General features: G+C 42.1%; 3 protein-coding genes across 3 annotated transcripts; 1 reads left to right on the forward strand and 2 right to left on the reverse strand.

Annotated features, from left to right (window-relative positions):
• Nucleotides 1–2: 2 nt before the first annotated feature.
• On the reverse strand, nucleotides 3–6,846 carry MONOS_708 (uncharacterized protein; the record flags this gene model as incomplete). The annotated part of the gene is made up of 7 exons (XM_067877377.1): nucleotides 3–711; nucleotides 903–4,226; nucleotides 4,326–4,932; nucleotides 5,128–6,175; nucleotides 6,263–6,369; nucleotides 6,429–6,514; nucleotides 6,711–6,846. The coding sequence occupies 7 exons, from the start codon at nucleotides 6,844–6,846 to the stop codon at nucleotides 509–511; spliced, it is 5,511 nt and encodes a 1,836-aa protein (XP_067733298.1). The 3' UTR covers nucleotides 3–508.
• Nucleotides 6,847–7,056: 210 nt separating this feature from the next.
• MONOS_707 (putative MATE family efflux transporter) lies at nucleotides 7,057–14,736 on the forward strand. Its single transcript, XM_067877366.1, has 3 exons — nucleotides 7,057–7,179; nucleotides 7,230–7,267; nucleotides 7,325–14,736. Exons 1-3 carry the CDS (start codon nucleotides 7,095–7,097, stop codon nucleotides 13,979–13,981), a joined length of 6,780 nt encoding a protein of 2,259 aa, XP_067733299.1. The 5' UTR covers nucleotides 7,057–7,094; the 3' UTR covers nucleotides 13,982–14,736.
• Nucleotides 14,737–15,783: 1,047 nt separating this feature from the next.
• MONOS_706 (uncharacterized protein) lies at nucleotides 15,784–23,977 on the reverse strand (the record flags this gene model as incomplete). The annotated part of the gene is made up of 2 exons (XM_067877355.1): nucleotides 15,784–23,851; nucleotides 23,971–23,977. The coding sequence occupies 2 exons, from the start codon at nucleotides 23,975–23,977 to the stop codon at nucleotides 16,206–16,208; spliced, it is 7,653 nt and encodes a 2,550-aa protein (XP_067733300.1). The 3' UTR covers nucleotides 15,784–16,205.
• Between the last annotated feature and the right edge of the window lie 442 nt (nucleotides 23,978–24,419).

Genomic DNA, 24,419 nt, shown 5'->3' on the forward strand with positions numbered 1-24,419 from the left:
CTTTTTTTTCCAAAAGAGTATGCTTAATCATTGTTTTTGTTCTTAAAAAAAGATTTTCACAAATTGTGAAAATTTCTCCATTGAACAAAAAGAAACACCAAACGTTAACGTTAAAATTCAATGCTCTTATCGCTAAAAATGAAGAATTTGAAGGAAACAAAATGATATTTTTCATTTTTCAAACATAAACCACTTTCCATTAACTAAAATTTAAACAAAAAATTAGAGTGAAATGAAATGTATGCTGAAATGTGTGAATGAAAACGAAACTACCAATAAATTTAACTTAAAATACAAAATAAGATGAATAATAAGCTAATACAATCACCATATTTATAAGATTAAATACAATAAATACAACATAAATAGAAATAATATCCAATTTTATAATTTTAAACCGAAAAAAATTTTTTATTAATAGGAGATAATAAATACTTTCATTTCTTGCCTTCTAGCAATGTCTCACACATTTCTATCAACTATCCATTCAGCTGAAGGATAAACAAGCTCAACCATTAGCTGCCTTCACTTCATTAGAAGATGTCCCAGAGTGATTTTTTTCATCTGTTATTTCGATTTGTTCAGGATCTCCCTTGACAATTGTCGCAGTCAGAAATGTCTTGCAATCTTTGTCCATTGAATAAGTGCATCGAAAGTCGCCTTCAGGTTGCTCAGTGCAAGTCAGATGCCCAACAATTTGGGAAGCAGAAACTGAAAATCAGAAGTGAATAAAAAGTGGTGTGAAAGAAAATAATCATATTTCAGAGAAAATATTTATTTAAACATAAAGGAAAATACATTCTTCATTTGCAAAAATTTCAAAATTCCAATCAGAATCAAGTAACACTTTCATTCAATTCACAAATATAACTTTCAACTTTCACCAGAAATCTCTCACATACTGCAGACTGCAGTGCCATTGTCAATAACCCACGTTTCCTCTCCTTTCTGATCCGGCTCAATAAAAACAGCCTCCAACATTATCGTCGTGTTTGTCAAGTTCCCCTTTATAATAGTCGTATTTTCAATCTGCCCTTCATCAAAGAAAAAGCACGGATGATATCGCCCTCCAGCAAGACTCGTCTTCTGCTCCATCTTCACCTCCTGCCGGAATAACACAGGTCCATCAACAACAAGCGCATACTGCGAAAGATCCGAGGCATTTCCGCTCCCTGCTTGATTTGATTGAATGTTTCTCTTTTCTCTATTGATGGCTTCAAAATCGATATTTCTTTTGCATTTACTATAATCATGAGCGTGCTTTGTAAAGAAATCATTCTCTTTATTCACATTTGTATTTTTATGTGTTGAGCTTTGCTTTGATGAATGCCCATCTGCAACATTCGTCAAATAAGTCGTTCCATGAACTGTCAACGATCTTGCTCCTGTTACTCTACTTTGTGCATCAATCACAGTTGGTCCTGAAAATTGAGCCTTCCCGTTGACAACAAGAAGTGTTGTGTCACTGTTTCCTGTTCCTGTTCCTGTTGCTGCTGCTGTTGTTGTTTCATTCCCAATCACAACTTCAGAGTCAAGATTGCTCCGCCCACACACCCTCAGCCCACTCCCGACACTTCCTCCACTCCCTCCACACTCTCCAACCTCACTCCCCCCTTCAAGCACACTCTTCCCTTTCACTCTCAGCGCTTCCTCCCCACTCTGCCCTCCAACAACACACCCTCCTTCCACACTCGCCCCGGCCTCCACTCGCACTTTCTTCAGCTTCGCCTCCCCTGCCACACTCACATCCCCACTGAATGTCCCATCTTTCCCACTCAGCACTCCTTCCACTGCAACATCCCCCTCGGCAACTGTCTTCCCCACAAAGTGCGTCTCCCCTTCCACCCGCACACTCCCCCGCAGCACAGTCGAGTTGTATGCCCGCACATCCTTCGCCTCCACACTCTCCCCAAACGTCGCATTCCCCCTCACCGACATCGTCCCATCCACAGTCAGCTTATCTTCCACACGCAAATCATCCATTTGCACTTCTGCTGCTTCGAACAAGATCTTATTTGGCGCTCTTATCACTCCATTACCTTCGGTCCATTGGAGCGCATTACCACTTTTCATAGTCCCGTTAAACACCCCAGGTAAGTTGAGGCCTTTGATCTCGTATTCTCCCATGTCGATGTGCGAGAGAAAAGTGATTGTGTTTGAAGGCTGCGATGAATGGGCAGACAAGGAAGGAACAGAAAGAGTGGAGTTGATAGAAAGAGTAGAAGAGGCAGCTTGTGAGCGGACATAAGGCTTTGAGAGAGAAGATTTGGGAAATGAAGGTGTTGATGCATACGAATGAAATGCTAAGACATTTGACAAGGAAATGAAAGAAGAAAAGAGGGTGTTAATAATTCTTCTTAAAGAAGAAAAAGAATGCGAAATGAAAGAAACGAAAGAATTGAAATAACTTATCCGATTTTCAGGAAGTGTATTTGTAAGAGTTGTTTGTGAAGTGATGTCTTGTTGATGTGAAGGATGATTTTGCTGTTCTGCTTCTCCAATTTCTTTGAAAGAAGAAGAACGTTGCTTAAATTCAGAAGGATGAGAAGGATGAGAAGAAGAAGAGAAAGACGAAGAAATCCAAGTTGAAGTGGTTGATTTAATATCCAAATGATTATAACTTGAAAGTGTGTGCATACTATTTCCTTTTGTATTTGAAGTAGCTGCAGAAGCAGCCCCTCCTCCTCCGCTCACATCAAAAGCGACGCTTCCACCGCCTCCAGAAAGAGTCAACGGCTTCTTCAGCTGAAGTGCTGAGCCGCCGCTGAGGAGATTGCCAGAGAACAGCAGAGGAGCAGCACATATGAATGCAACAAGAGAAAAGAAGAAGAGAAAGAACGCAACAATTGAGAACACGATTATGATGGGCAGATGCGAATGTTTGCTTGGCTCACCTTTATTTTCAGGCTGGGCAGAAGAAGAAGAGGAGGAAGAGGAAGAGTTGGAAGAAGAAGAAGGCTGTGCTTGACCTTCTTGTTGCTGGCTGCTTTGTGCCAAAGGTGACGATGACCCCTCACTCGCCAAACTAGTTGAAGATCTACTCTTTTTTCCCTTTTCTGAAGTACTGCCATTTCTGCTATGACCACCTGAAGCAGTTCCCTCTTCACTGCTGCTGCTTTCTTCTGCCTCGTCCATCCATTCGTCTCCATCCAACAGCACATACTCTCCCTCTTCCACTCCCATCCCTCGCCTCTCATTCCCATCACTTCTGTCTATTCGCTTCTTCTGCTTCCCTTTCTTCTGCGACAGCTTATTCACCACTCTGTTCCCATCACTGCTAAATGACACATTCTCTCTCTTTGTCAGTCCCATCCCCTTTTGCACTGCCATCTTCATCCTCTCCACTTCTTCGATCGAATCCAGCGTTATCTTCCTCATCCTCGAAATCCAGTCATTCATCAGCATCTTCAGCTCCATCTCATTCCCTTCTCTTTCCTCTTCCTCTTCTTGTTCTCTCTCCAACCTTCTCTCAATCAGCTCCAGCCGTTCTTCTCTAATCACCTTCTCTAATTCCTCCCTCATCTCGTCTCTCATCTCCTCCTTCAGCCCTTCTGCTGCCTCTTGCACAATCTCTTTGTCCAGCTCTGCCTTCATCTCGTCCACTGCATCCAGAAGTTGCTCTTTCAGCTCCTCTCTCACCTCCATCTTCAGCTCTTCCTTCATTTCCTCTTTTATTTCCTCTTTCACCTCCTCTTTCACCTCTTCTCTCACACTATCCTTCAACTCCTCCTTCATCTCCTCTTTCATCTCCTCCTTCAGCTCATCCTCCATCCTCTCACACATCGCATCTGCTGCCATCCGCACATTCTGCTCAATGACCAGTGGAGGTTTCTCTGATGACAGAACACTCGCAATCGCTGCACCCAGCTCCTCTTGTGCTGCTGGGGAAGAAGCAATGGCGGAGGAGATTGGTGAAAGAGACTGTGAATTACGAGAGGGAGAAGGAGAAGGCGAAAGAGAAGGAGAAGGAGAAGGAGATTGGAGCGAACGAGGGGTGAGCAAGGCAGAGCGGTGGCGGTGCGAATGAGAGTGTGAGTGAGGAGAACGAGGCGAGTGGTGTGTGCGAGAGAGAGGCTGGTGATATGGATTGGTGGAAGACAAGGAATACAGAAAGGGCGAAACAGTCGAGGGATTCGCAGAGGTGGAGGTGAGGGTGGATGAGAGGGTGACGTGGGGAGGGAGACGAGGGGTGCGCGCGGAAGGTGGACGAGTGGCAGATGAAAATGCTATTAAAAAAATAAAAAGAGAAAGAAATAAAAATTTTTAAAATTAAATATATTAAAAAAAAAATGATTGAATGCAAATATCTTCAAAATATCGCACACCTTTTCTTTCTTCCTCCTGCTGCTTCTTCAGTTCCTTGAGCAAAGTCAATTCTTCGTGTGCATTCGGCAGATACTTTCCCGCAGCCATTGATTTTTCCTCTTTCAGTTCCAACTGTTTCCTCTCATCCATGTGCTTGATGACTCTTTTTGTGAGCTTTTCGATTTCTGCATTGATCGGGTTGTTTGTGCTGTTGAACATCGGATTGTTCCACGGGGAAGGATGAGCAGGAGACGAAGAGAAAATGGAAGAGGCTGAAGAGGCTAACGATGAACGAGAAGGAGAAGTTCGTAAAGAAGACTCAGAAGCAGAGCCAGAAGAAGAAGAGGAAGAAGAAGAAGAAGAAGTTGGTGTTGAGTCATTCAAAGACGACCGAGTCGAAGAAAGCGAGGCAGTCGAACTGGAAGAAGTATTCATCGAAATCGGCACGAATGTCTCCACTCCATCAAACTGACTTCGCGAAAGCATAGCCAGCCCGCCAGCACGCTGGTGCTTTTGGCTCAGCTTCTGCTGGCGGAACTTCATTCCAGCGATGCGCTTGATGCATGCCATCTGCTGGGTGATGGATTCCGCACGCTCGACGTCCGTGAGAAGAGGAGAGGTTGGCGACTGGAATGATATGATTGGTGAATAAAAAGTTGTTAGCATTTCCAAATTATGAATAAAGAAATAAATTTGAATTTAGTTGTTTTGAGAAGTAAAACAAAAATATTAGAACAAGAAAAGAAAAGAAATAAAAGAGCAAAAAAAATTTATTATTATTAAGAATAGAAAAAAAGAGTCATAGCTGTCTCAAAATCACACCATCATCTCCATCTGATTGAAATTGTATGAAAATTTCACTGAAACTGGCTGGAAAGGCCGAAGCGTCGCTGGATCGATCGAATACATCGTCAGCGTCCCATTCAGCACAGACACTTCTGGGCGCTGCAGACAATCACTCACCGACGATGATGTTGTGTTTGGTGCTCCATTGAAACCAAGGGGCGGAACAACCTTAAACAGCACTTTCTGCTTCAGCCCTGAGTAAAAATCTCCAATTGACACACGAAGAATATCTTGCTCGCTGCTGTTTTGCTTCTCATCTTCATATTTCTTCTCCAACTTCCCCTTTTCCTCTTCCCATGCCTGCTCATTTCTTTTCCCTGTTGAACCAAGCGCACTCTTCTCTCCTTCATCTCTCCCTTTTCTCTCTCTGTTGATCACTCTTTCTCTTCCCACCACGCCTTCGATTGTCCACCCGCCTTCCAGCGCAATCTCACACACGCCGTCGACGACTGTGCAGTTCTGCTTCTTCACCAGCGACTCGCAAACAGACCTCACAAACACCCCTTCTGTGTCGATGAAGTAGTAGTTGCCCTTTCCCGCTGTGGCAATTGCTGACAGAAGAACATCGTCGTGATCCACTCCAAACCCAAACGTGAAAAGACGCAAAAATCTCCGCTTCTTCCGAGACGCAGAAGGAGAAGTTGATGCTGTTGATGTGACGGAGCGTGCAGAAGGGGAATAATGAGGAGTTGTTGGAATAGAAATGTTTGAAGCAGGAGGCGAAGATGAAGGTGATGATGGAGGAACAGATCCTGCTCTGGGAGAGGATGCATTCTTTCCATCCATCCGCTCTTTGCCCCTGCGATATTCTATTTCAGGAACGATATATTCATCATTCCATAAATTTTCGCAGACGCTTCGCCCTTTCAGAACTTTCCACAGTCTCGAATTGACTGCGTCCATTCCATCTTCAATGCGCAGAGATTCTCCTCGCGAGCCAAACTCAGTTTCTTTGTGTGCTCCATCGTCTATACCATCACTGAATAGCCACACATACATATGGCGCACTCCTCCGATTCCATCTCTAATTATGTTAGGTTCGAATAATAAATTTTTAGGAAAAATATTTTTCAAAAAATATTTTGAATTCAACTTTTCGAAAACTTCACACTTTTCACTTTCTGACATTAAATCCAGAGCAGCACCAATGCCTTCCAAAATGTTCGTTCCACCCTGTGGCTTTTCCGTAAAACTCATTAAGCGACGAATTATAAGTTCCTAATTAAATAAAAATTGAATGCAAATGCTTGAAAAACTAATAAAAGTGTCATTAATACTTTGCTTTTTAGTGTCATAAAAGTTGGTTCAATTAAAGTTATCGGCTTTCCAGCAAAAAGAACTAATCCAAAACGATCTTCATCCTCTAACAAAGTTATGACTTTTTCGAGACATATTAAAACCTGACGAAGTTTAGAACTAGTTTTATAAAATTAAAATAAAGAGAATCTCAATTTCAATTAATTAAAGAAGATACCAATCTTTTGAGAAAAAATCATTTCCCATGCCTTATAAAATGCAATTCATAACGAAGATATTAAAATAAAATTTAAAAACAATACTTGAACTAAAATCAACTGCTGCAATAAGATCAATAGGAAGCTTTTTACGAATTTTTGGAGAAATAACATTAGCTGCAAATCCAGCTGAAAGATAAAATTCATTATCTCCTCCTTTGGGCCAAGAAGTACTTTTCATATAACCAGCATCTGTGGTCAAATTTATGAATGAGTTATTCATACTTGACTCAAAATAAAAAATATAATTATTAAAGTTAAAAATTTAATTATAAAATATGGCTCAATAAAAAATCTACCTTCTTTTATCAAACTGTGAAAAAAGAAAATATATTTTCAAGTTATTAAAAAACCTTTCATATTCACAGCTGAAATGAAAAAACCAACCATATTTTTTTGATCTTTTTTGCGCACTTTGATTTCTGTAAGATGAAGTTGCGCAATCAAGTCAAAAAACCGTATGCTAATTGTGTTAGTCGTTTTTATCGATGGAACAGACCGGCTGGTGGAAAAGGTTTTATCTTGTTTTTCATTTCATTCAATTATAATATTTGAATGGTATAGAGCTCCTGCGACTTGCTTTTCCAATGATACTTTCTGAGGCTTTCTTAATTATTGTTTTAATTTTCTTTTTTTATTAATTATACGTTTTCTTTCAGGGTTCAAATGTGATCAACGTTTTTGTTGAAAGGATTATTTTAAGTAAATATACTCCACCAGGGAGAGAAATTGGTTCAGAAGCAGCTGCTGTTTCTGTTGCCTGGAGTACAGTTTCTGTGTTAATAAGTCTTGCACTTGGTGTTAGCATATATGGGGCAATTGGAATGGCTGCTGCTGTTGGAGAAGAGTTATTTAATAAAGTTGGAGCCGTCCTTTGGCAAACACTTTATGCAGCAGTTTTAGCAGCAGGACTCCTTGCAGCTTTAATTCCTGCAATACGTCCGCTTCTTGGATTTATGTCGAATATGGAAGATTCTGGCATTTTATATCTTTTGGATACGGAAGTGCGCTATGCAACAATAATATTGAGTTGTTCCATATTCTTTCTTCTATACGACATTGGTTCAGGATTGTTTGCTTCCATGTCAAAAACAGCTCCAATTATCTGTGTTAATCTGATATGTCTTGGAACAAATATTCTTCTTGACTATTTGTTGATTATTGTTGGGAAGCTTGGTGCAATCGGAGCAGCCATTGCAACTGTGTGTAGCAAGGTGCTTGGCAGCGCTATATTTATATTTCTTGCGGTCCGTAAAAAGAAAATACGAACAGATTATTCCTTTTTTTCGAAAAGATCCATGATTCCTGTGTTTAAGACAATTTTCCGCTTTTTCTTCTTTGGGCTTGCTGTTGGGCTTGTGAATTGCCTGGATGATTTGGCCTGGACATTGTTTCTTTTGCTGAACCAGTCTGTTGGCGAGATTGAGGTTACAGCTGGTGGGTATGCGTCTTCCGTGCAGGATTTGGTGGGGCTGTTTATATTCGGTATCTCATCTGCCGAAAAGATCATTTGCTCAACTTACATCGGAGCTGGAATGCCTTCACTTGCACTGCGTGCACTTGCTGTGGTGTTCAAATGCACAGTTCCATATGGGCTGGTGATTTCAGCGCTTTACTTGGCAATTCCTCGGCAGCTAATGTCGATTTTTGTTGAAGAAGGCACTTTCTCTACAGACGAGTATTTTGAGTCTGTGATGAAGATGGGGGAGATGATGATGCGGCTGCTGGCTGCGTATTACTGGCCAGACATGTCCATGTACTGCCTCACTGCTCTGCTCCAAGCAGCAGACAAAACATCCATCCCTCCAATTTCCTCAGTGGCTGGTCTTGTCACGTGCTTCATCATACCCACAGTTGTCATCTCTGTTGTCAGTTCGAAGAATGAAGTTGTTGCTTCTCTTTCGGCATCTGCTTTGTCGCTGCTGCCTTCTTCTTTGGCAAATTCTGTTTCAAATGTTGCAACAAAAGCATCAAATAGCTTTCGTTCCATAGGCAAATATGCAACTTCTTGTTTGAAGCACATTCCATTCCTTCATCACTTCTTGTCAGCTGCCTCTTCCGAAGCAGCAGAAGAAGGCGGGGAACTGGAAGGCGATGATGGAGGGCTGGGGATAAAAGGAATGAGTGGGCTGGCGACTGTGCTGATGCTGATTGCCTTTGTGACAGTTCGTATTATTCCTCTGATTGTTGCTGTGTCTTGTGGGAATTGGAAGAAGAAGTGTCTCGAGTGGTATGCAAAGGAGGTGGCAATGCAGCAGAAGGCACTGGAAGACGAGGAGGACGAAGATGAAAATGAAGATGAAGATGACGAGGATGAGGATGAGGAAGAGGACGAAGAAGAAGAGGAGGAGGAGGAAGAAACAGAAGAAGGCGGAGAAGAAGAGCAATTGATGCAGAAGAAAGCCAAGAAATCCGGCAAAACGAAGAAGAAAGGGCGAAAGAAGCGATCCAAAAATGGGGAGGAAGAAGATGAGGGAGACGAAGAGGAGAAAGCAGAGCTGCAGAGATTGATGGGGGAAGTGCTGATGGAAGAAGGAGAAGACACTTCGACTTCAGCAGAGACAGAAACAGACAACAGCAATACACAGCAGATGGAAAGTGTGAAAAAAGACGAGTCAGGAAAGAAGAAGAAGAAGAAGAAGAGAAAGACAATCAAACACAAAAAGAAGAAGAAGAAGAAGAAGAAGAAGAAGAAGAAATCCAAAAAAGCTAACAAAGATGAGGCGCCTCCTGAGGATTTGTATGGATATTTAGGTGTTTCTGCATCTGCTTCTGTCACTTCATCAGATTCTTCGTCTTCGTCGAGCGATGGCACTTCAAAGAAGGAAGAAGAAGAAGAAGGAGAGGAAGAAGAGGAAAGTGAGGAGGAAGAAGAAGACGAGGACGAAGAGGAAGAGGAAGAGGAGGATGAAGAGCAAAAGGAAGGAAAAGGGAAAGAACACGAAACATCCAAAGATCAAATGCTTTCAGAGGAATCAACAAAATCTCAGGCGTCTGACATGCTTTCGCTTGTGCGTTCGACTCCTTCCTCGCATCCTCAACTCATCTCATCCAAATCATCAGCCTCACTTCACTCTTCAGCCACATCGCATTCCACTTCTTCATCCACCACACCTCATCACACACCTTCGTCTTCCTCTTCTGGTGCTTCTCCACCTGCTTCTGCTTCATCCAAGCCTTCCTCCCGCACTTCATCCAGATCTTCTTCTTCCTCTGCTTCAAATCAACTTCCAAACTCCACTTCAATTCTCACTCCAACTTCTCTCTCCCCCTCACGTCAGTCATACCGCTACCCCTTTTCTCCTTCCTCTCCTTCGCCTTCTCATTCCTCTCTCGCTCTGCCTGCTGCCCCACGCTTCACTCAAATGCAGCCAGCGCCGCCTCGCCAGCACTCTCCTTCACTCCACTCACTCCATTCTATCCGCTCAATCCACTCCACACACTCTCTCCACTCACAGCGCAGCTCGTCCAGTTTGAGCAGCAAGTGGCTGAAACGCAATAGAGAAATGGAGCTGAAAGGGAGTGCTGCGAAATATCAGGTGCTTGATGACAACGACATGGGTGAAAAGGCAGCAGGGACGAGTCTTGTTGAAGAAAGAGAGGAGAGGAGAGGAAGTATAGCAAGTGGATATGATGTGAATGGGGAAGGAGGAGAAAGTGCATCTCATGTGTTTCTGTCTCCTGCTCCTCGAAGATCTGCCACGCCATCTTCATCTGCATCTGCCTTTGCTGCCGTCCACTCACCTGCTCCATCAACAGCATCGTCTCCTTCCTCTCACTTGTCATCTTCCTCCTCTTCTTCCTCTTCTTCACCAATGACACCATTTCCCTCGCCAAATGTGCTTGCCCAGCTGCCGCCAGAGTTTGAGCCTACATTTCAGCCAGACAACAAGCTGAACCACCCACCGCCTCCAATCAGATTGAGGAAGAAGAAGAAGAAAGCAATTGGAACAGCGACATCTTCGCTGGATGCTGCTGGAGGAGTGACCGATCAACAATCGGAAGTGCGGTTTGCTTTAGCTGCGAATTCCCCATCATCATCTTCATCGTCCTCGTTCTCATCATCATCCTCCTCAAAACAACCACCCATTCCTCCTCCTTCTTTTGTGCCTGGTCCTCGCGATGAGACAAAAAGCTTTGATGATTATGTTCTTGTCTCATCCATGGCAACTCCCATGTCTTCTTCTTCCTCATCCTCTTCTTCTTCTTCCTCTTCTAATCCATCAGCTGCTTTACTCAAGAAACCGCTGAAGCGACCAATTGACGATGAAAGAAGATCGCTACGTTCATTGAAAGGTCAGCCATCTAAGTTTTCTGCTTCTCCATCATCGTCATCATCATCTTCTTCTTCAGTTGCTCCTTCTCCTTCTCTTTCGTCGCTTCTCTTCAACTTCCGTGGAGGTGTTGGTCATTCATTAGGAAAAGCATACGAGAAGCAAATGGAAGGGCTTTTGAAAGAGAGAGAGAGGAAAAGAGAAGAAAAAGAAAGGAGAAAAGAAAAAGCAAGCGAAATTGGGCGAGTTCGAAGCAATTTGCAAGCGTCGTCGACGCGAAGTGAGGAGAAAATGAGGCTGCAAAAAGGAGAAGACGGAAGAGTGGCGATTGAGATGAGGGAGATTGGAGAGGATGGGAGTGTGGTGGGAGGAGGAAGAGGATTCTATGAAGAGGAGGGATATGGTGGTGATGGCATTGATGGCGGGGCTGATGATGATAGCAGCGAAAATGAGTCAGACGATGAAGATTTTGCAGAAAGGAGGCGGATGATAGCAGAAATTGAAGCGCGAGAAAGAGAGAGGAGAGAAAGAGAAAAGAAAGAGAGGCGGTTAGAGATGAAGATTATCAAGCAGAAGATGAAGGAGAGCCAAACGAACGAGGAAGAGAAGAAGATGATGAAGCGGCTGCGGGACATGACACCTGAAGAGCGGGAGAAGTGGAGAGAGGAGAAGAAGAACGAGATCAGAGAGAGGAGAAGGATGCAGAAGGAGAAGACAAAGAGACAAAAACGGAGGATGTATGGAATGGCCGACGATGCGAAGAGTGTTGGCGATGAAGCTGAGCAAACGGGAAGGAGTGTGATGGCAGCTGCGAACTATCCACACATGGGTAGCTTGGCAGAGTCAACATCGCCCAATCAGATTGGAGTGCATTTGGTGTCAAAGCGGCCAGGCTCAAAAGACAACAGAGTGATCAATCTGGACAGTGTTGCACAACAGAATTCTCTGTCTTCTCAGTCTGATGCATTGGCATATCAAACACATCAGTCAAACCAAAATATCAATGGAATATCTTATAACAACAATTCTTTTGAAAACAATACATCTGCTCCATTTCTGCAGTCATCTTCGAGTGAATCATCATCTTCTTCTTTTTCTTCTTCCCCATCTCATTCCCACTCAGCTGCTTCACCTCAGCACAATCCATCTCTTTCTTTCTCTCCAGCTCCAACAGACTCGCCTTCATCTGAGCTGTCTTCTCCTTCTCCCTCTTTCTCTCCCTTGCACCCTCTCTCCTCTTCTTCCCAGTCAGTCCCGCCTCCTCCAATCACACTCAGAAAACGCAAAGGCAAAAAAGGCAAGCTTCCAGGGGTATCACAAACAGCAGAGACATCCACAAACAATAACCTCTTACACACAACAGAGCCTTCTGCTAATCACTCCAGCAATGCTCCTCATCCTCCTCCATCCCGCTTCGACTTCCAACAACCTCAGTCGCGCTATCCACGCTTCGAAGAGTCTGTCTCGTTTGCCAGCTGGTCAGGCGACGACAGCGAAATGAAGCAGCGCAGGCTGTTTGAGTGGGAGCACGAAATGGCTCTTCTTTCGGCTTCTCCTCCAACACAACCTCTCTCTCCTTCTCACACCCAGCCCTCTTTACACCAATCTCCACATGTTGCGAGCGATCCAATGAAAGTGCGTCAGCCGTCTTTGTCTTTGCCTCACTCGCGCCTTGCCTCGCTTCCTGTACCGCACCCGTCTCCTCCTTCGCATTCTGCCCAATCGACACAATATTCTCTTTCGTCTGCTTATCCGTCGCAGGCTTCTTTTCACACAATGACTGCACATTCTTCTTCACTTTCGAATGTGTCTGGGTCAGATGCAGATAATCTTGTTGCTTCCACTCAAAAGGCAAACAAGACAGATGCAACAGATAGTACTCTCCTTGAACCACTCGATGGAACAATGCCTGATGCTTTCAATGACATGATGCCTGCTAATTCTCCTCGCTCTTCTTCTTCTTCTTCTTCTTCTTCTTCTTTGCCTCCTGCAATTGTCGATGTTATGACTTCTGTTTCGAGTGATACGAATGCAAAAGCAACGGATTCAAGTTCTTCTTCGTCGGAAATTCACACAAGTGAAGAGATGTTCAGTGACAGATCAGCAGATGCTTTGAATGACACTCCTTTCACTTCTGGAGAAGACGCAGCATCTCAGCAACAGAAGAAAGAGGAAGCAAATGCTATTGGAGCGGAAGTTCATTCGAATGAATCGGATAATTTTGGTGAAAATGCAAAGAAAACAGAAGAAGATGAAAGTCGAAAGAGAGAAGTAGATATGTTTGAGCATTTACCAGAAACAAGTGACAATAATTCAAATGAATTGAAAGGGGAATCACTTTCCGAAGTACCTCAAGAAGCACAGTATCAGCAAAGTTTCATTAAAGGAGGAAGAGAAGGAGGAGGAGAATTTACTGACTCTGGTGAAATAGAAGGAGGGATGTTTGAAGAACAATTCATTTCTCCACAGGCCAACGAAGCTCAAAGAGGAAGAAGTGATGATGATGATGGCGATGCAGCGTTGATGGCAGATACTCAAATGTTCTACTTGATGGGTGATGCTGGATTGGATGGTGTGGGAGAAGAAGGAAGGAGAGACGATGAAGATGACACTGCAGGAGTGGCAAGCACAGAAGCAGAGGGCAAAACCAAAGAAGATCAAAATGATGAGCGATGGGAAGGCGAAGGCGAAGAGAAGAAAAACCATTCAGCACAGAATGATCCAGAGTCTGTCGCAAATAAGCATGTGCTTGCATATTTACCGTTTGAGTCGCTTGTGCATTTGTATGAGGCGACATCTGATTCGCCTCCACTGACACCAGAAGAGGAGGAAGAGCGGATGTGGGCACAGCAAGAAATCGAGGAAGGGGACGAATTTGCTGATAGCGATAAGGCAGATAATTTTACTTGCGTAGAAGGAGCAAGCGAGGATGATAAAAGCGAGAATCGTAAATCAGTTGGATCAAGTCGGAATGAAAGTGGAGTGATGCACAAGGAAAGAGAAGAAGAAGAAGAAGAAGAAGAAGAAGGTGGAAACAGATAGCTTAAGCACTCTTATGTTTATATTCCCATTTGACTGATTGAATATTGTTTTGCAATTTGAATTTAAGTTTTATAACGGTAGCATTTCATGTTCAATAAACTGTAATTTTTTTATTCTTTTTTTTTTGTCTGGATTTTTTTCAATCTAATTTTGGAGCAAAGAGAGTAGTTTTCCATCTTTTTTTGTCAAAATTTGCGGACAAAATAGTTTTTCCTTTGTGAAAGTTATATGTTTTTTTCAATATTATTCATCATTATTTTGAAATTCTCAAATTTTTGGAAATGTTATGCTTTTTTATGTTTTCTCATTATAAAGCCAATCGTTTATTTCTTAGAATTTCATATGTTTGTCTCAAAAAAGTGAGCGCATGTTGAAATATTCGCAACTTATTTATTGTTCAGTTTCAAAAAAATGACAATTTAAAGTTTATTATTAAAGAAAGGTATTTTTTAATTACCATCGTTCAGAAACACGGGAATTTTTCAAAAACCCTGACTTTTTAGAAATATTCATATTTTTCAACAAGTTTCAAAAATAAAATTATAATAATTCACACATTCACACATCAGTATATAACACATCTAACAATGTTGAAATTTTTATTTGTAGTGCTGTATTTATGAAGAAATAAATAATTTTTATTTTTGAAAATTTGACTTTTAATGAATTTTTCTATTTTTATAAAACGATTCAGTTCATCTTTTATACACATAACTTATTTTTTCAATGTTATAAATAATTCTGGTTATTTTTCATTTTCGGCAATTTGCTCTTTCCAACGGAATGAAAATCTGTCATTTTCAAAAATCACAGTCAATGGGATAACTGAAAAAATATTTTTTGCAAAACACAAAAACATCCAAGTGAATTTAACGTATGCATCAATAAATATGATAGTTATATAAAATTTCTTCATTGATGAAATTTAAAATGATACAGTAGGTATATCATGAAATACAATTTGGTAGAAAAATCATTGAAAATGATAAGAAAAAATCAACAATTATAAAAACAATCTTTGTTAACTAAATACCTACTGTATCATTTTAAATTTCATCAATGAAGAAATTTTATATAACTATCATATTTATTGATGCATACGTTAAATTCACTTGGATATTTTTGTGTTTTGCAAAAAATATTTTTTCAGTTATCCCATTGACTGTGATTTTTGAAAATGACAGATTTTCATTCCGTTGGAAAGAGCAAATTGCCGAAAATGAAAAATAACCAGAATTATTTATAACATTGAAAAAATAAGTTATGTGTATAAAAGATGAACTGAATCGTTTTATAAAAATAGAAAAATTCATTAAAAGTCAAATTTTCAAAAATAAAAATTATTTATTTCTTCATAAATACAGCACTACAAATAAAAATTTCAACATTGTTAGATGTGTTATATACTGATGTGTGAATGTGTGAATTATTATAATTTTATTTTTGAAACTTGTTGAAAAATATGAATTTTATGAAAAAGTCCGGGTTTTGTCCCATTCCCGGGTTTTGTCCATGACTATATATAAAAAAACAAAAATTAAACATATCAAGACTTTAACCATTTCTTTGTATGAAATGTGTCAAAAACATGATTCGAAGATTGTGCATAAAAACAAAACAACTCTCTATAATATTTTTTTAATCACACTTTAGGAAAACAAAAGGTAAATATCTCATGTTTCCTTGCATTCTTTATTTTTGTGACTTTCAAATTCACGATAAATGACGATTAAAAGTTGAATAACCCCTTAAGGTGATAAAACGAATAATTTCTTTCTTTGATTTTGAAACATCATTTTTCCTTTTTTTTTTTCATTTTTTTTTTCTGAAAAACAATTTTTTTTATTTTTTCGATAATTCTCCTCTCATCATAAAAACCACTTTTTTATCTTTCTCAACAGAAATCAAATTATTCTTTTTTTTTCCTTCACATTTCGAACTCCACATCTTTTTGCTTCCAATTTCAGTGAATTACTCACGATATGAAAACACAACGATAACCATAAGAAAACAACAAAACAAGAGTTCACATTCACATCCTCAAAAAACAATTAAATAAACATGAGATTGCATCAAAAAGCCAAATAAAACCGTAGCAAGCACGCCACAAACAGAAAACACCAAATGATGCACTTTTGAAAAAAAAATCACTCATTTTATTTACAGAATTACGAAAAAACAATCTACCTCTCATTTTTAAATATCAAACTCTTTCTCTTCTTCTTCATTTGTTCATGCTTTCAATCAGCTTTCTTGCCTCTGCTGACACGCTCAGCTCCTCATCCTCTGACATCTCGTTGTATCCAATCGCATCTGACATCGTCACCATCACTGTGCCGGGAGGAAAGTGCTGGATGAACTCTCGCTTCAGCACACTCAGCTCCACACGTTCGCACCCTCTTTCCGACACGCAGCTCTTCACAACTGCCTCAAATGTGTTCCCTTCAACCCCCTTCATGTCTGGCCTCTCCCCATTCGCAATCTTCTGCCCTGCCACCGCTGCCTCATATTCTCCAAATGGGATCTGCAGGGTCAGGCACTCCCACAGCATCATCCCAATCGAGAATGAAACTGACTCCTTTGTTGCTCCCATCTTCTTGTTCATCTGCAGCTCGGGTGCCTTCCACCTCAGACACTCCTTCCTGTTGTCATCCTCATCCTCAAACGCTGATGAGGGTGGTGGTGAACCTCGACCATTCCTGTTGGCAGATGAGAAGTCAGAGGAAGATGTGATGATGGTGGAGGCGGAGGAGATGGATGAGGAATCTGAATCATCATCTGAAGAGAAGTCGGAATGCTTGGCAATGCAGATGATCATGTGCTCTGAGAACAACACAATGTGAGGACTCAGATTGGCAAGGGAGGACAGCTCGTCTTCTTCATTCTCAAATGAGTGGAGTGCCCCATTCGCCACCCAGAACAACACCTGCGCAGCTGTGTGTTCTCTCTCCTTCAGAGTGCCTATCGCCATCTCCTTCTTCTCATTTCTCCCATGAAGCAACATGAACAGCGAATCTCTCAAATCCACAATCAGCTTTTCAAACACTGACGAACAGGCAATTGCATCCACAAGATTCGACATGGATGAGGTGGTTGGACACAAACTCTCCGATCGAACAAAAGTTGAATCTGAATCAGTCGTTGAAGTGGATGAAATTGATGGTGAGGGTGTTCTCTTTCTCGTTTCCTCCTCGACCTCCTTCTCATCAACCTTTTCCAATGCCCATTGAGGTATCTTGTCTGAATCTCTTCCAAGAATGTATTCTGTCGAACCACATTCACTCAACAAATGCTCTGATGACTCTGAATGTCCCAAGCTATTCTCATACACCCTCTTCTTGATTCTCTCTTCATTCTTCTTCTCTGCCTCCCTTTCTGCTCTCCTCCATTGCTCCTCAGGCAACATTTCCATTGTCACCATCTCGAACGCCTTCGGATCCTTCTTCACTGTGTCATTCACAATCTCTTCTAATTCTCTTGTTCTTCTCTTTTGCTTTCTCCATCGAACAACAAACAGAATAAATCCAATGAGAACAATCAAAAACAAAACAGATAATACAACAACAATGATTGGCCATAACGATTTCCCTTCTTTTCCTCCTTCGACAATTCTTTCATCTCCTTTTGATTCTGAGACACTCCTGTTCTTCAGAATGAATGATTCAGTTGATGAATGTGAAATTAGATTACCAAACAGAATGCACACTCTCACTTCCACAGCATTTGCCACTCCTTCAATTGTTTCCACAGGAACAAATCCATGAACCTCTTCTTCTGATATGAAACCTCTTTCATCAAACAAATGCTTCTCAACCACCTCCTCATCTCCTTCTGCTGCAACTGTTTCGAATGAGAGATTGCAAGGGAGGAGCAGTGATCCTCTGAACACAAGATTCACCTTCTTCCCTGACTTTTCAGATGACACACTCTCCACCTTCGGAATGAAAAAGGGAGATGCCCTTTCTCCTGCAATCCCTTCCAATGAACATCCTCCATCCAATATCCACAACGATGTATTTGGCAATACTCCATCCCCTCCCTTCAAACTCACAACACTCAATTCTGAAGAGCCTTCACACAGGATGTTCCTTCTTGTTGATGGATAATTCTGAATCGATGGATTGTTATTCATGAACTCTCCTTTCTCAATCTCCACGCTTCCACCAAACAATGAAAGCCCCCCTTTCTTCGAGTTGCTGATTGTGGTGTCTTTCATTGTCACATTGCTTGACTTCACATCCACAACCGATCCATTCCAACCACACAATGGGTTATGCTCTTTGTCATTTTCTTCTTCATCTTCTCCCGAATCGTTATTCTTCTGATGGCTGACTGGCTCATCCATTGCTTTGCCATCAAACAAACACGAAACAACAGACACATCTGAACTGTCCGAAACCGACAACTGGCTTCCTTTCTCAGCTGAAAGCAGGCAATAAGAAAACGAACAATTAATCAGATTCACACTTGTCTTGGTCCTCTCAATTCTCACAACACTGTTATTGTTATTGTTGTTCTCATTTGAAGAAATATTCTTAAAAACTGCTGCAGATATTCTGAGACTTCCCTTATCTTCATCATTATTTCTTTTATTATCATTCATATTCAGCTCTTCTTTGCTCATTGAGATCAGACAGCCATTGTTCAATGAGATGTTGGAACAGTTCATTTTTTCAATAGACACGCTTGCACTCAGTCCAATTGTAACAACATCAGCAGTCGATGTGAGAGACTCCAGAGTCATTTGGGAAAGCACAATTTCCGACTCGTCTGAAAACAAAAGCAAGGGTGTTGCAAAAGACAGCCAGCTGAATGATGTCTCGCTCATCTTCAGAACTCCTCCCCAAACAGCCATCACATGTGAATCCAGCTCCAACGAGGCATCGGCTGCTGTGAATGTGCACTGAAACACTTCCAATGATCCATATGATTCGGTGAATACTGCTGAGTGTGCTGCCTCAAACGAAGAGGCAAATGATATCAGGCAGTTGCGAACTGTGCAATCCTCCTCAAGCAGAACCACACTCTGGGCATCTCCAGTGTGGGGAATGGCTGTGCTCAGCTGGATTGTTGCCTGCTGCTTTGTCGAAGGCAGGATGGACAGCCCATGCACAGTTGTCTCTGAGAGGAAGGTGGATGAGGTGTTGATGAAAATGGTGTTGAGCAGTCCTGGCTGGATGTGGTGAACAGCAGATGAGATGCTCTGGCAGGGGTTTGTTGGCAATCCACACTGGCGAGTGTCTGCCGAATCGAGACACACAAAGATCTGGGGTGCATGCAAGAACGTGATCAAGGGGATCAAGTCCACATCCTGCTCATCAGCATCACTCGCACAGATGGACTTGTTCGATTGGAGCGACTCCTGGGAGAAGTCGAGAGCAAAGAGTGTTTCGTTGATCTGCTGCTCGATCGACTGGCAGCTGATGAATATGTCCTTCCCCACCAGTGCATCATTCATTGTGAATCGGATCTCTGAAATCCTCAGTGGGAGAAAAGATGAGCCATCTGTTGTTGGTGTTGGTGAAGGTGCTGGTGATGAGGGATCCACACAATCAAACATCATTCCTCCTCCTCTCCCATCCACAGTCGAGCACTTGCAGAGTGTGAATGAGCACTGCCTCACCTCCACCGATGACTCCTCGCTCTTCACACACATCATCAGTGCCCCTCCCCTTTCACTCGCCTCGCTCGCGCACCGGCTGAATGTGCACTTCTCAACAACACTCTCCACAGCATCGAACACTCCGAGACAAAGAATGGTTGCACTGTTACCAGAGCATGTGTTGTTGGCGAATGATGATGACTGGATTTGGAGGGAGCAACAAGACTTGTCTGACGCTTCGTTGTGAGCAGATGAATTCACAGGCAGATGAGACGGTGTTCTTTCGAATGAAACAAGAGAGCAGGAAGACATCGAGACATTCGAGACTGACATGTTAGAAATGGCGATTGACTGAGAAGGAAGTGAAACAAGGAGAAATGGGTGTGTGGTTGAGAACGAGGACAAGGTGCAATTGTCAATCAACAATCTTCCCTCTGAAACACTCAACAAAGTGAATGAAACAGGATCACTTGAACTTTGAGGGGTGAAAGAGCAGTGCTTCATTTGGAGAAGCGATGAGGAAGTTGAGGATCTGATGAATGTTCTGTGATGGGCAAATGCTGTTGGGATGTGGAAGGAGAGAACCTCAAATGAAAGATGGATGGTCGAATGGATCATCCATTCTTCATTTCCAACCGCATCATCACCCACACCAATCCCTGACTCATTGTCTTTCCCAATGAATTTCATTGAGATTTGTTCTGATTCAACAGAAGATGAAAGGGAAAGGGATGAGGAGAGTGAGGAAATGTGAGACACTGAGATGGACAATCCATCTTCATCATCATCATCAGAAGCACTTCCAGGGAGTGGGGTGAATTTGAGGGAGATGAGATGGGAGATCGATCTGCATGGAGCAGCAGCATATCCACATCCACTGAAGTCTCCTCCTTCCTTCCCATCAACAAACCCACTCCCACTGAAGTTGCTCCACAGATACACCACAAGCGGAATCACAAACCCAACCCCTGTGCTGCTTCTCTCCCACCCACACAGCTCATCCATCGATGACTTCTCCTTCTCACTCATCTCCCAGGAGAAATGCGCGGAATCCACAACCTCATCCAGAGAGCTCCCATTCACAAACACATTCTTCCCTTTCCAGGCGCAGCACCCCACAAACTTCATATCCAGGAGAACAAACTGAGTTGCTTCATCCTCCAATGATAAAAACACACCTCCACCAAGTCCTCTCCCACCGACCTCTCTTTCTCGTTCTGTTTCTATTTCTATGTCTTCTTCAGGAACTCCACAACCACTCATTTCTGTGTTGTTGCACTTCAACTCACATTCCTTTGCCAGTTCAATCAGCATTCCTCCTCCCTTGAGGTTGTTTCCCTGGACACACGATGAATTCACTGTGCAATTATCAACTGTTATCCACCTGGCTCCTTCATCCATCCCAGTCACACTCAGCCATCCTCCATCACCACCTGAGTGCCTGATCCCAAGGATCTCTGATTTCTTGATTGTGATGTTTTCTCCATTGGTTATTGAGATTGGAGAAGAAACTGAAAACTCAACTTCTGAACACATTGAGAATTCATTGAGCGTCAGATCCCCCCTTTCCACCAATATTACAGAAATGGCAATACTATATGTCTCTGACTCTTCAACAAAGGAGATGGAACAGGTTGAAAGGCTGAGTGCAGATGAAGACTGAAGAAACGCCTTTCTGTTCTGGTGGAATGCTCTTGGAAGAACAAAGCTGAGTCCTGATATGGACAGACTGTTGCTGCACTGAATCAAGCCATCTTGTGTAGCTTCTCCATGATCACTCACACTCATAGTTATTTCATTTTCATTTGATGAGGATGAAGATGATGAGAGAAGAAGAGGGAACAAAGACACTGAGATTTGGGTGTTGATTGAGGAAGTTGAGGCAACTTCAATCTCATTGATTGTTTGTGAAACCCTCTTGTTGGCACAGAAATCAATCGATCTGCAACAGAACAAAGGATATCCACACTTCGTGTGATCTGCTCCTTTTGTTCCATCAACCATCACTGGACTTGGCATGGGGCACAAATATACATGCAGAGGAATAATTGGATCATCCTCTCCATTTTCACATCCACTCAGCCTTGCTCTATCTGATGGGAGAATTGAATGATCAAAAAACCCGAATGAAGATGTGTTGATCAACAATTCCAACTGGACTCCATTCCCACACCAGACAAACACATCTTTCCCATCTCTCGCAATGTTCGCCTTCTCACTCGAAAACTGCACTCCTTGTTCAATCCTCAACAAACACTCTGCATCTCCCACTTGAACAAACACTCCTCCTCCACATCCATCTTTTTCTCCTTCTTCCCTCTTTCCTGCACAGCACCCATCAAACTTCGATGATCCATTCACAACCATTTCATCATTGCCTCTCAGACACACATGCATTCCTCCCCCCTTTGCTCTGTTTCCCTTTGCCCAGCATCCATTCAATGTGCAGTTGTCAATTATCAGTTGATTCTTTTCTGATTCATGAGCACTTGTCTCATCAGCAGCACAAACACAAATACAAGCTCCATCTCCATTCTCTTTTGTGATTCCCTCAAAAACACACTCAACACAATTCATAACAAATCTGCTCCCCTTCCCTTCAATCAACGAATACGATGAAAACACCATTGCTCCTTTTGTCTCAAACATTTCCATCTTCAACTCCCCTCCAACCACGCTCACAAAGCAGAATCCAATCTCACTCTCTGACTCAGATGCTGAATTCATTGATGAACAGTTCGAAAGAGTGAGAGAGGAAGTGGAAGTGGGGAGCGTGATGAAAGAGTGGGCATCAGAGAGAGAAGAAGGAAGGGAGAAGCAGATGTTGTATATTGAACATTCTGTGGAAACACTCACCAGCCATTGATTGGAGAGCTCTGCTTGTGGTTCATGCACACCAACAACCATCCCCTTTTCCACACATGAGATGTTCCAAACTGGTCCATCCATCATCATCTCCTCATCCAGCTCATATCCATCTCCAACAACAATCTGCCTTTGTGATGAGCCAAATCTGAGCTGAGCAGCATGCATTATCGTCTGACATGGGAAGAAGCTGAATCCACAAAAACAAGAATCAAAAACCCAGTTTCCTTCAGTTCCTCCAACATGTGCTGGTGGTTGGAATGACTCCAAAAATACATTCAAAGGAAACATTCCCATCTCACTCCGACTTCTATCAAATCCCATCAACTCTTCATATCCCAGCCCATTCAGTGAAACACAAATCTTCTCCAAATTGATTGTCTCGCCATTCAGGTTGCTCCCATTCACAAAGATATCTCTCCCTCCCTCTCCTGCCTCACAATCCACAAAACTCACTGATGAAATCACAAAGTCTGCTTCCCCATCCCCCAGCCAAAGAAACAATCCTCCTCCACACTTGCTGCATGAACACGAGTCGAGTGCGGTTGGAAACGAGGAGGATCCCATTCTGAAGGTGCTGGTGGACGATATCATGTCAATCCTGATCCCTCCTCCACTCCCACTCGAACACTTACAGTTTTCGATTGTCGTGTTCCACAGACAAAATGACTCTTCCTCACTGATTGTCTTTGAAATCACTGCTCCATCCCCTTCTGTTTTTGTCACATGGGAAAAGTTGGAATTGGCAACAAAACATTCATCACTGTTTGGAAGTGGAGAAGATGAAGACGATACAAACAATGAAGCAGAAGAGGTTTCTTGAAAGAGACTGGCCTTGGACAATACATTCTCGACAATGCAATCAGTCATTCGAAAGTTGGCAAAATTCACCTCAAACAAACTGTTCAAATATTCTTTTGAGGGAAGGCCTTCCTGATTCAATGGGGTGCTGATTGCAAGCTCTTGGAGAAACAATTGAGAATTTGAGGAGCTCAGTCGGAACAATCTTGAACTTTCATGTGAGTCAAACACAATGCTCAAAGATGACAGTTTGCATATCGCGTCATCCACATTCAGAAACACTTGATCTACCTCAACACGAACTGGATTCAATTGTGTTTCATCCTTTCCTCTCCCTTGAATAGAAATTCTCTTTCGCTCCACAACGTATCCATTTGATTCATTCATTTCATAAGTTCCCTCGATAAGCATGATTCTGCATCTGCTCTTTGTTAATGTGTCTTCCAATGTGAATTTCAATGAGCTACAACCATCCTCAACAGTCAACCCACAGAGCGCATTGTTGTTTCCTCCATCTGGAATGACATATCTCACAAATAATCCATTTGGAAGCCACTCATTCTTTGTTCCTTGTGAGGAGCTCGCGCATCTGCTCTCTCCAGCTGTTAAGGAATAACATTCAACAAAAGGATTATCTATGATTATTTGTGATGTGTCATTCAGATAAACATCTGATGCCTGTGAGGCAGAATTATTAAAGAAGAAGCAATAGAAACAAAACTTTGCATTCAATTCAAGAGTTCTCACATTAATCCACATTCCTCCTCCATTTGAATTCTTTGCAGAGCAATTCTGAAAGATGCATTCACTCATGATGAAAAAGCTGGGAGTGTTTATTTCAAAGCAAAGACCACCCCCGCTTGAATTTACTGATGTTTCGTTTGAAAAAGTGATGTTGAACAAAAGGATTGGAGATCCATTTTTGAGAGAATTCAAATTGCATTCCGTTGAGGTTGAAGTTCCTCTGTAATTTAAAAATATTGCACCTCCATTCATAGTCGAACATCCATTTTTTGCAACGGAATGAACGATATCGTAACACTGTGATCTGCTAATAAAAGCACAGCCTCCATGAGAACCTGCATCACTGTTGTTTCTTTTTCCAATGCAATGATCGAATGTGCAGTTTTCAATTCTTGTGCTCAAAGAATCAAAAACACAAATTCCTCC

Source organism: Monocercomonoides exilis (assembly GCF_001643675.1).
Source record: "Monocercomonoides exilis strain PA203 chromosome Unknown scaffold7-2047599, whole genome shotgun sequence".
NCBI classification, from domain to species: domain Eukaryota; phylum Preaxostyla; order Oxymonadida; family Polymastigidae; genus Monocercomonoides; species Monocercomonoides exilis.